General features: G+C 44.0%; 1 protein-coding gene across 2 annotated transcripts in view; it reads left to right on the top strand.

The window, feature by feature from the left end:
* UNC5C (unc-5 netrin receptor C) overlaps nt 1-12,535 on the top strand; it is a 270,036-nt gene that overhangs the window by 216,226 nt on the left and 41,275 nt on the right. For both annotated transcript variants that reach the window (XM_075708767.1, XM_075708768.1), the window contains exons 5-7: nt 2,191-2,371; nt 4,460-4,627; nt 5,923-6,087. In XM_075708767.1, the coding sequence (XP_075564882.1) occupies nt 2,191-2,371; nt 4,460-4,627; nt 5,923-6,087 (514 nt within the window). The remainder of the gene's footprint in view (nt 1-2,190; nt 2,372-4,459; nt 4,628-5,922; nt 6,088-12,535) is intronic.

Below are 12,535 nucleotides of genomic sequence, written 5' to 3' on the forward strand. Positions count from 1 at the left end.
CAGCTGAGACCCAGACTGAATATGCATGTGTGTGTTTTTGTGGAGAGAGAAAGTGTTGCAGAGTATGGGGAAAAACAGAGCCGCGTGCTTGAGCGTGGAGCCTTGCATAGTGCTAAGGGCTGCTAGACTATATGCTTGGACAGGCGTACCAGAAACATTTTGGACTGAGCCTTAGGCCGTGTAGACGGTAGTCCTGTCCTCACTGATGTCCTGATGTCCTCAACGTGCAGAGCACAGGAAAAGTACAGGTGGATTTGAAGGTGGTACATATACAGCTGTGGCATCATGTGCAGCATCTTTTAGAGTCCTGACACAAGTCTGTACTCCATCCCAGAAGTAAATAATGGTATTAAAACCCAAGAAAGACATTTTGTTTGTGTGAGAGGGGTGAAGTGGCAGCCTACCACTGGTGGAGAGGTAAGCTCCTGGCTTGTTTTTCAGTCTGGGATGCATGCAGACTTGACCTGCGGGTGACGAACGAGCTAAATATTGCCATTGATTGAACAGGAGTCTGTCTGTCTTGATTATACCTGATACCTGTTAGGATTCAAGAAAGGAGGAAGAACAATTTTAGTCATCCTGGCAACGAAAACCAGGTTATTGACTCAGAGCTTGCATCTTCCATGGTAAAACATGAATGTTGTAGTGACAGAAACACAGCCTCCAAAATTTTATGTCTTTTTTCTTCTTTCCCTGTTCCTTGCAGACACACATCCATTTTGACAGCCCTTTATGCACCACCAATTGTAAGCTATACAGTATTGATAGTTGTGAGGGTACCACATACTGCAGCAATCTGCTGTGGGAGAGGAGGGTTTAAATCAAGCCTTCCTCGGGGCAGTGGCTTTACATGCAGTAAGGTGTACGTCTGTGGAAGCAGCTCACACCTGATGCACCTCCACCCAAGCATATCCACCAGCGCTGGTCTTGCAGCATTGGACGGGCTCCATCCAGCGAGGAATCAAGCCCTCTGTGTTTAACACTGGGAGACGCCATTGGTTTTCTCCCCACAGCTTGGGGCAGTCTGTATGGCTGTCTCGGCAGGGGAGCAGGTTCTCTGTTGGTTTTGGGGTATGTCAATGCTCAGGCAGTTCCTCAAATGTCTTTGGAAAAGTGGGGTTTGTGAGAGCAGGTCTTGGCAGTTAGCACCTTGCGGGTCCGGCAGGTTAATTGTGTTTATGTTTTTCTTCCTTTAATTAAATCCTGGGCACAAGCTGAAGTGATCCAGTGACATGAAGGCCCAGCTTTGATCCATCCAGGGCCCCAGTCCCATCCTTCAGAGCACGCTCAGTTCAAATGAAAACAAGCTACTAGATTTGTAGCCAAATTATATTAGGGTGGCTCGCAGCAGTCAGCTGGGATATAATAGGGTGTTTCTTTAGGAAGGCAATAAAGAGAACATTGTCTAGATTAAAAATCACATATGAAAATATTTTTCTGTGTAACCAAGGAAATTACGCTTTATTAAAATAAAATATAGCTTACATAAAGAAAAGGGAAAAATAAGCACTGATGTAGTCTTTGTGATTCCTTATTTCCTTGGTAACTGTCTCTATTTTGTTTAATCCTGATTGCAACAAAACAATAACATGCATGTATGTGTGAGTGCATGTATACTTAAAAACATTGGCGTGTTTGTAATTTGTTAGTTTGACCTACTTTGGTATAGGGCCTCATTGTGTTAGACCCAGGGCAGATACATACAAGGTTACTGCATAATTAACTGCCTAATTAGACAAGTCATACAAAAGAATGGGTGAGATCTCTGCTGTTTTAGGGTTTCTGATGTTGTAAGGGAATTTTCTGTTTGTAGATGTGGTCCTAAGGTATCACCCCTTCCTTATCCCTTGCCTCAGATTCTGAAAACACAGATCAGTTATTTTTCTCTGTGCAGTAGCTGGCAGCCTTTGAAAATGCATTGATATTTTCAAGGCAAGGCAAGAAAGCTGTTGTGTGGACAGGTGGGAGGGAAGGGGACCTGAAGGAAAGGGTAGGCGTGAAGGGTGTTCTCCTGCGTTTCTGCTGTGGTGTTTTATTTCAGTTGGCAGCATGCCTCAGGTGAGTCCTTTGTGATGCACCTTGACTCCTTGAGCTTTCTGGAATGAGCAATGTAATCACAGATACTGTGCCCATTGTGGTGTGACCTGGTGCTGACTCACTGCCTTCCCTCTGGCCCTTTGAAACCCTAAGGTGGAGTGGCTGAAGAACGAAGAGGTGATTGATCCCATGGAAGACCGAAATTTTTACATCACCATCGATCACAACCTGATCATTAAGCAAGCCCGGCTTTCCGACACAGCCAATTACACTTGTGTCGCCAAAAACATTGTGGCCAAAAGGAAAAGCACCACAGCGACTGTGATTGTCTATGGTAAGTGATACCTTGTCCCACTGCGCGTGGTTGGACGTGCGCTCAAAGCGAGCAGTGGGACAGGAGGGGGGATGCAGAATGCCTGTATGCAGCTCTTACTGTGGTGAGTGACCAGGCTGGGCCACCTGTGCTGCCTGTTGACTTGCAGCCATATGCAGCGACTGCAGTCAGGGTTCATTACCGAAAATACTTGGAAATACAGATCTGATGGCTTGGCTTATTGGTGACAGACAGCAGCATTAAAGGAGGAACAGGCACCTACACAAACAGCTGGTTCTCTTCTCATTGAAGAGAAGGTGGTTGCTCCCGTTGCCATAACACATGCTGGCTGGGTGCAGCAAGGAGCCATTAGGGCACTCCCTCCAGCAGAAGCATCCAATGCATTGCTTTCTACCAATGCGTTTCATGTTCTCAGTGTCGCTTTTCAGAAATAAGAGTAAAACTGAAAGGAACTTTGTGCTTCCAGATACTGGTAAGAGTGTCAGAGCACAGCAGAATCTTCCATCTTCTTATATCTCTTTAAATAAACTTTTTTTTGGTGTCAGGGGCAAAGTAGCAAAGCACTCTGGGACTGCAGTTCATAGGCAAGCAACCTAGCTTAAAAATAAACATCAGGGGAATATGAAGCATGGGATAACATTATTCTGTGTCTGCATCTGCAGCCTTGATCTAATGTTGAGGATGGCCGTGCTTTGGCTGGGGAGGGGGCCGGATGAGATGCCCTCCTGGGGGCTTTTCCAGGCTGTGTTGTGCTGCAGCTCTGCCCCACCAGTCTGAGCCTTTGCCCCTGCAAAGTTACTGCCCCAGTGTGTCCCAGGCAGGGGTATCCACCAGAACAAAACCTGCTCTGACGACGTTCCAGCTGACTGTCCTGGTGTTCCTTACAATCAGCTTAATTATAGGATAGACAAGTAGGAAAAAATCCCTATGATTATCCCTAATATTCATTTCATATTCAGGGTAGCAGTTAGATTTAATTGTAAGCAGTTGCTTCCCTGAAGTTACAATGAGGGCCTTTTAGTTCAGTTTTTATAGAAACCGACTGAATTGAGTTGATTAGCAGTGTTTGTGATATTGAGGGATGGACCATGCAAGAGCACTGTGGTTTGTAACTGCGATGAATGCAGAAACATAAAGATGTAGGCGTACTGCAACTCTTCCTCATACATATACAGCACTTCTTTCAACCGTGCAGTGAAGAGGCATATGTAGGGGAGCAGCCATTTTTATGGGGTTTGCTACCAGAGCTGCTTAAGGGTTGTGTCATATCACAAACATTTGGGTTTAGGGAATCTGAGCAGTTAGTATGTTATCCATGCCATAGCAACAACTTTATTACATAGAGCAGCACAGCTCCTTCTTCATCCATCCATTTATCCCAAAAACTGAGGTGGGTGAAAAAGAGAGTCAGCATAAATATCTTCCTAGAGATAAATATCTTCTCAATGTCCAATAATAAAAATGCATTTAGTATGAGTTCACTCTGAACAGCTTATCTGTTATGGAGGTGCTGGGACATTCATATGCACCAGTCCACAGAGGGGTGAGTGAAGTTGTCCTGACATCCTGAAATTACCTTCTGGAAAGAAAGGGAAAGAAAATTACCAATTTCTAATCAAAGCACAGCAGTCTCTCAGCATGCTCGGTGCATCTGAGAATGAGCTGGAGTGCAGGTTATCTCCCTTTGGAAAATGATGCAGCTTTCAGAGTGCAGGCTTCTGGCTGGCAGAGCTGTGAGCGCTCTCTGAACCCGCAGAGATTTTGGCTGTACACATACCACTGGGTGTGTAGTGCTGGGTCAGGTCAGTTTTCAGGAGAAGGCAGGTCACCTGCCAGCCATATATAGTCATCAAATGGTGTTTTTCATTCAGTGTCAGCATTTCTTTGACTTGTACAATGACTTCTGGCATGCTGTACGTTCAGTACGTTGGAGACTTGGGTTTGTGTCTGTTCAGTGTTGCTTCTCGTGCTCTTCCCAGCCATCACTTGTGACTGCTGTTGGAGGCAGCATGACACAGAGCCAGAGGCACCTTTGGGCTGAACAGGATGGCTTGCTCATGCGATCATACTCTCTCTCTTGCTTTTCAGTGAACGGAGGCTGGTCTACCTGGACCGAGTGGTCAGTGTGTAACAGCCGATGTGGGAGAGGCTTTCAGAAGCGTACGAGGACCTGCACCAATCCTGCCCCACTCAACGGTGGTGCCTTCTGCGAGGGCCAGAGTGTTCAGAAAATAGCTTGCACCACTCTGTGTCCAGGTTCAGTATGAACAGTACATAGCCCTAGATAAATAGTTTGCCTGTCACCAGTCATTTCAGGAGAAGACTATTAGTTACAAAAGCCTCCTTCTCTTTATTAATAAATCTGACATTTCAGTGAATTAATATGAAATCATGTAAGTAGATAAAATAGTGAGCACATTATATCAAGCAGCAGAGGATTCAGACCCACTTTTGCATGCAGCTTGCACTGGTGTTTCAGCCCTGGTAATTCAGGGGATTTGGGGGACATTCAGAGCTTCAAGTTGTGGGAGATAAAAGCTGAAAGCTCTGGAAAAGGACTGGAATTTGAATATAGAAAGCAACTGTGATGTAAATATATTTGCAATGTCTGTTCAGTCCAGCTGTCACAGCAAGTGGAGCATCTGGGGTGTGGATGTTAAATTTGAGGCGTGTGTTTACCTGACTTCAAATACAAAGACATTTATACTGGAAAGAGATGTGTATGCATACCTTTGAAAGGTATTTAAATGTAAACTTCTGAAAAATACAAAATTGCTTCAGGACACGCGAGGTAGTTGGTGACTTTTCTGTGACAAAAGTTCTGCCATCTGTCCTATTGTCCAGTGCTTTCCTACCTGCAGTCCCATGCAAATCGATGGGAGTAGGGTTGTGTTCAGCTTGTGAAGCTTGGCCATCCAACTCTGGGTCTTAGTGGTGGTGAAACTTAAAAGCTGAAATTTAATTTCAGGTCGCTATTACAAGTGACAGACTCCTGGCTCAGGCCATGTCATTGGAACAATTTCATAGTTTGTTCTTTGGCTGTTCAGTTTAGTGCTTTTGAAAATCATTTGTGGGATTTTGAAAGGCGCTAAACACATTCCTGATTCTGCTCATGTGAAATAGATAGTGCCTCTAGATATTTCTTTTAATAGAAAATATTTAACATTAAATACCTTCCTACTAAAGAATATCTGGCCAAGTTTAACTTTAACCTCTGTGTTAAAAAATGCCCCAAAAAAAAAAAAAGGTCACAGATTCCCGACTTGTCATGCATTTTCTTGTACACTTTGAGCACAGATAAACTGCCGGGAAGTTTATAAAAAGGGGAGGAAAGAGCAGAAATGGGGCTAGGGCAGAGAGAAAGGAGAGGGAGAGTGAATGTGCATTTACAGGCCAGAAATAGGACTTTAAGAAGAGCAGACTGATGATCCTTCTGCCTTGCTGGGAATGGCCAGGAGTTGCAGGCTGGCTTGCGCAAAGAGGTGCATCGCTTTTGCTCGGTCTCCCTTTTATGTACCCCCCTAACAAGTCATGTCCTTTCCTCGCCTCAGTGGACGGCAAGTGGACATCCTGGAGCAAGTGGTCCACCTGCGGCACGGAGTGCACCCACTGGCGCCGGAGGGAGTGCACGGCCCCGGCGCCGAAGAACGGGGGGAAGGACTGCGAGGGGCTGGTGCTGCAGTCCAAGAACTGCACCGACGGGCTCTGCATGCAGGGTAAGTGCCGCTGTGATGTCTCCGGGGTCTGAGATGTATGTGGCCACAGAAAAACCTGCAATAGCTGCAGATCAGCATCAATGACCTGAAGTCACAGAATCATTTGTAGGATGGAGAAATGAGTTAATCCAGTTCTCATGAGTCCGGACACCCCACTCTTCTTCTCTGAAGATGAATGTAATGCTGTCTGAGGGTTATGAAGTTGAGCAGTGAAGAATTAGAAAGTCTCATAACAGAGCCCTGTCCCCCCTGCCCTCCCCACCAAACAGCCCTTCTCTCTAATACCGGCTCAGCATCTGTCCAGGGAAGCTTGGCAGTGACTCTTACGGCAATGCAAATGAAAAATAGAGGAGTTAGGGGAAAGCCAGCATTTTCAAAAGAGTAAACTAGGCAAAGCAGAATAGTTTGTGACTTCTTACTGTCAGGAATGGTGGGTGCATGTGTTTCTACCTATAATAGTTATGCCCTTTTTTGACTTTGGCCCTGTGGTAGCAAGAGGTACCTTGTATCTATGCAGTGCCTATGCAAACTTCATATATAATTATCAGCATGCTGCGGCCTCATGAAAATCAGCTCGTGCACTCAAGTCTATTCTGCCTGCACCTGTTCACACCATGGTCCTGCCTTTGTGACTAATAAGAGCGAGAAGTAAAAAAAACAGGCTTTTAGTGCAATTCCGACATACACTGATGAATAATTAGTCTTCTCTGCACCCCATCCCTTCTCAAAAATGAGGTCTTCTCTGTTCTGCTGGTGCACTGAAACTTCCTTTCACATTTCGTTAGCACAATATCCTGAGCCAAAATCTTCACATATACCTCTCTCCTGTTCCTTCATCCTGTCTCTCTGCAGTACTTCTCTGTTGAGCCTCAGCTCTCTGTTGCCCAAAGAGTTGTGGCTGTAACTATCCACTGTCGATGTGTCCAGGTCATAAAATGCTTTGAGTTCTCTCATGAAACAAGAGTCAGGAATTTTTATTCTCTGAGGAGGGTTACTTTTGACTGAAATAGTCACGATGACAGAAGAGTGACACTACTAGCTAATGAATCGGTCTACTTCTTAAATAAGTGCCATATAGGTGGCTACTGTGCTGGCAGTGATCTCTGAGCTACCCTATGGCACAGCATAGGTGTTTGCTTTGAGGTTTCCCAGATTTAGAAAAAAGGCTGCTTCAGTGTGGCTCACACAAACACTTTCATCACTTTAAAAACTATTAGTCAATGGCAGCAGCCTATAAAGCTGTAATTCCTCAAAACATTTGTTTTTATGGGGAAGACAGAAAGGTGAGATTCAGAGCACCTCTCTTTTTCTTTTCTAAAGATAGGAAAAAAAAAAAAAATCCAGCCACGTCTTACTGTATAACACCTTGGTGACTTTTATAGTGAGGAAGCTAACATACCCCTAGCTCCAGCAGTGTAAATAAGTCATTATGGTAAATTAGGAAGAAAAGATACATTTCCCCATACAGAAGAGCTCTTCACTATCAGATTATATTTAGACAGGTGTATGTCATCTTTGTGTATGTGCATAAAGAGAGCCATTTAAGCAGGAATCTTGTGGAAAAGTAGATATAATGGTATGGCAGAATAAAAGCCCTGTAGGGATCTCATTTATCTGTTGATGGTATATTGCATTTTATTTGTGAAAGCAGATGCTGCGTATAAAGCAGAGGTCTTCAGCAGAAGCGAGGGTGAGGCTTTTGTGAATCCTATTCTGCTTCATATATATGTATATAAAAAATGGTAATGAAAAATATACAGTCACATATTGACCTGCTTGGCTCCAGGGGCTGTGATCATCCTTCAGTGTTGGAATTTAATGGCAGTGTTTTAATGGTGTCTTTATACTCGCAGGGTTTCATATACCTGTAAAACTTACAGTCCTGCTCCCTGATCCATCACTGCTGAGAAGATTGATTCCCCGTACTTGGTGGCAGCGTGCCTGCTGCTCGCTCTCTGTCTCTGTCTCTCTCTCTCTTTCTTTCTCCTTCTCAGTTTATGCAAAACCGATCTGAACACTTATATTTTTGCCGGTGTGGATCTAGATTCATAGCAAATCTGCCTGCTGAGCTAAGAAGAAACACAGGACTCCTTTCATTCCTAAAACACCACGCTCCTTTCCACGTTATTTGGGGCTGGTGGGGAGTGGTTCGGCACTGACATTTCTCCTAGCCTGGGGACCTGTGAATCCACAGCAGACTTTTCCAATGCCTTCATGCCAGTGGGTCTGTCATGGCACAGGTGGCATGGGGGGAGCCACGACCACCTTTCCTCTGTGGCCATAGCCCTCCGGGATATGGGTTAGCCAGCTGCACCATAGCCAAGTCCTGCTCCTAGGTGCCCTGGTGCTTCCTCCTTAGTGTCAGTCTTTAGTGAGAGCTTGAATGTTGACTTTAGCACTGTGAGTGCAGTTGACAGTCTGTAGACAGACCCTCTTACCAGGAGTCAGCAAGCTGTTGCTTTGACAAAAAACCACTTGTAAATATATATCTCTATATAGCTGTACATAAAAGATATCCTGGAAAATGTTGGATTGAATGAGTCTAATTTACAAGCCCTTTCTTTTCCAGTCTATTATTCACTACAGTAGCATCAGCTGGATAAATCAATAAGCTCTTTCATCAGACTGCCCCTGCTCCAGCAAAGAGCAGCAGTCTGCACCGCTATCGATTTCTGTGGGGATAAAAACTGTGAAGCTTTCTCCATCCCTTGTAATTACAGTATTTTACACCCAAAGCTGTAGTTTGTGCTTACCACTAACTGTGGCATTTCTTGTGCAACTCTGCTGTCACATTTATTCAAGACTAATGATCTTCCTAGTACACACATACACTCCCTATTCCAGTAGTTAGTATTTTTCTGTTAACATGAAAGGATTAACAGTCATTAAACAAGAGAGCCTGCAGAGAGACAGCAGGCTGAATTGAAGAAGAAAAGCAGCTGTAGTGAAAATTTAGGGCGGTCATTACTATTTTAAGTTTCAAAATACACAATATTGCCTAGCAGGTCCCATTATAACAATTTTGTAATTCCCGTAATAGCATTAATATGATCTTCTGGAACAAATATGTTGTAGGTGTAAGAAGAATTGGCTGGTTACCACCCACACTAGTTGCATTATTGCCTCCATAGTTGCATTATTTCCCATTTGAAGTACGAGTACTGTGGTAAATACTTCAGTGCAAGGAACAACACTTTTAAAGGCACACACTGCATCTCACAGGAGATCGCTATAAACTGAAACACTGCAATTAGCCCTCCACTCACCCCGCCTAATGACTTTGGTGGGTGTTCTGTGCGGGGACTAAGAAAGTAAAGCACTCCACTGCCCGCTCAAACTTCAGCCCAAGTAGTTCCCTTCACTAGATCACAAATACATTTAAATTGAATTACAAGAGTCTGGAATGACTGTGAGATCATGTGTGTGTGGTACCAGACAGATGCTAAAAGTCCCTGCCGGGCCAAATGTGAGGTGATTGTCCCACTGTACTCGGCGCTGGTGAGGCCGCCCCTGGAATACTGTGTCCAGTTTTGGGCCCCTCAGTACAAGAAGGACATTGAGGTGCTGGAGCGTGTTCAGAGAAGGGCAGCAAAGCTGGTGAAGGGTCTGGAGCACAGGCCTTATGAGGAGCGGCTGAGGGAACTGGGGTTGTTTAGCTTAGAGAAGAGGAGGCTGAGGGGAGACCTTATCGCTCTCTACAACTACCTGAAAGGAGGTTGTAGCGAGGTGCGTGTTGGTCTCTTCTCCCATGTAGTTAGTGATAGGACAAGAGGAAGTGAGCTCAAGCTGCGCCAGGGGAGGTTTAGATTGGATATTAGGAAAAATTTCTTTACGGAAAGGGTGGTCAAGCATTGGAGCAGGCTGCCCAGAGAGGTGGTGGAGTCACCATCCCTGGAAGCGTTCAAAAAATGGGTAGACGTGGCACTTCGGGACATGGTTTAGTCCAGTCTTCCCTTAACTGGTTTAGTGGTGGACTTGGTAATGTTAGGTTAATGGTTGGACTGGATGATCTTAAAGGTCTTTTCCAACCTAAATGATTCTATGATTCTATGATTCTATGTTGCTTTGCATTGTGTGTAAAATGCTGCTGGTAATCAGGAAGAGGTGGACAGTCTATGAAGAGAGTTAGCTGTGTTGCATGGTTATGTTGAAGGCTTATTACGTGCGTTGTGACATACAGCTGTCATGCTCCAATCATGTCACCTGTGTCCTTTCTGTTGAGAATCTGAAGTGACAGTGCTCGGCTCTGTATTCTCCCTGTCCTGAGTAAGTAAGCACAGAAAGTCCGCAGACCTGAGGTCGGTGCCTGTGCATGCTGCTAAAGCTGTTGGTCTTCTCTGAACTCATGCCTGTGGTGCACAGGGTTGGCACTAGCACAGTCAGAGGGAGACAACGGGTGCCCCTTCTTGGCTCACTCTCTTTAGTAGGCTACTGTGGCTTTTCATAAAAGGCTGGCTAATTTGTGCTTTCAATTTTTTCCAAAACACAGGGCTAGCTATCTTACAGCAGCAAGGTAATACCAGAGCACCTGTTATCACTTGAGGACTAGGGATTATATAGTTACCTAAATAGTACTGTTGCTCCATGTAGTCAAAACTGTTCACTTTATACAGTCTCACAATATGAAACAAAAATCCAGCATTGAATAGGGCCAAAAGGAAATTTCGGCTTGTGAATCATTGCCAAGTGTCATCAGATCCAGCATGAACTTTTCTTTGTTGCTTTGGATTTAAATAAATGAGCATGAAAAGACTGAGATGTGCTACTATCACTTAAGAATGGAAGAAAAAATTCAAAACATCTTCACCCATCATTACAGACAACACTCTGGACTAACTCTCAGGTCACTTTGGTTCTCTTCCTGCATGTAGCTTAAGTACTTGGAAATTCAAATAGCAGATACACCACTTGAGAAAAAGGCACCTATACCATGGTGAAGATGTTATTATCAGACTAGTAATTCCATTCCTTGTTAAAAAAAGGCTGCCTTCTAGTCGAGAGTGAATTAATGTGAAATGATGACAGCAAATCTTTATTTGCTGAGTGCTTTGAAATCCTCGTCTGGAAGGCAGTATGAAGTTCATAAGGTTCCCTCTTACAATGATAGTGCCTAAGCAAGTGAAAAAGATGCAGTTTGTCATGCTTGTGCATGAAATGGTTAACTGCTGCCCTTTTTGAGTCTCGTGCCTGTTTATACACAGATCTCGAGTAGAAAGCAAGATTAACCTGATGCTAACATCTCTTTCTTCCCGAAACATATATATTCTGCACATGCCCTGCTTGTTTAATGTAACATGCCAGAACCTCTGATGGAATAAGCATTCATTTCCCTTTTTGGCTTGTTTTGAAAGCAGGCATTCAGGGCAGAATTATAGGGCAGAGCAGTTTGATGAGGACCTGTGGTCCTCCAGAGCAGTTTAGTGTGCAAAGAGCAGGGGAATGTTTTCCAGACTCCAGGAGGTAAGCAAAGCTCTCTCAAGGGAGACTGCAACAGAAGCCTGTGTGTGCAGAGGAATGAAATAAAACCTTTTATTAAGAGCATGTGGGTCAAGAGAAAACTTCTAATACGTTCAGTCTGTCAGCATAATGATTTAGCCACCTGGCCTGTTTCACTGAGCCCTTGCAGGGAGAGTTTCATTCATTTAAAGAATGCATCTCATCTGTTCCTAGAGGAGTTTTTCTGTAATAGTCTTATTTGATAGAATGCGTTATTCTGTTTTTAACCCGACTACTATGTAATGATGTAGCAGCCAAGGGAGTTTATGCACACATCTCAGAGTTACGACTCATCTTTATTTTTATCGTAGAGACATGAGAAATCCCCAGCTGAGAAGTGTCCACACTCTGGTGGGCCGTCTGCAACTGAGAGCTCTTGCCTAGAAAACCTGCTGCTCGAAGCAGATAAAAGCATTGAGAAAAAACTGAAGTGCAGAGCCACAAGCAGAACCCAGGACACTGAAATCACTGTCTTGCCCCAGTCAGTTCAGAAAAAGCCACCTCCATATTAATTTTAATGAAAGGCAAGTCCTCTAAGATCTCTAGGCTGTTTTGAAAAATCTCAACTAATTCAAAAATATTGTAGCCGTGCAGAGAGGAGAAAATAGCCAACCTTCTCTGTCTATAATTTTCATTCTTCTTAATTCCCTTGGGTTTTTCTTTTATTCTTCCCTTATTCCTCTGCACATTAAAAGAAAAAAAAGTTACTCAAATGAAAGAAAAAAATTAAGCTTATAATGAAGTCTAACTGATACATTAACTTCATCGTGGAAAAACCACCACAACCATACAGTGACAATAATGACTGTTTATATTTTCCTTACCATGTATAAAGGTGGGTATATTTTGTGATTTTCTCTTTCCTGTCAGGGTGTCAGGCAAAGTGATGTTACATGAGCAGCCCAAGGCTCATCAGGGAGTCAGTGACAGGATCAGGAGTAAAAGTCAGCAC

Source organism: Pelecanus crispus, chromosome 4 (genome assembly GCF_030463565.1).
Source record: "Pelecanus crispus isolate bPelCri1 chromosome 4, bPelCri1.pri, whole genome shotgun sequence".
NCBI classification, from domain to species: domain Eukaryota; kingdom Metazoa; phylum Chordata; class Aves; order Pelecaniformes; family Pelecanidae; genus Pelecanus; species Pelecanus crispus.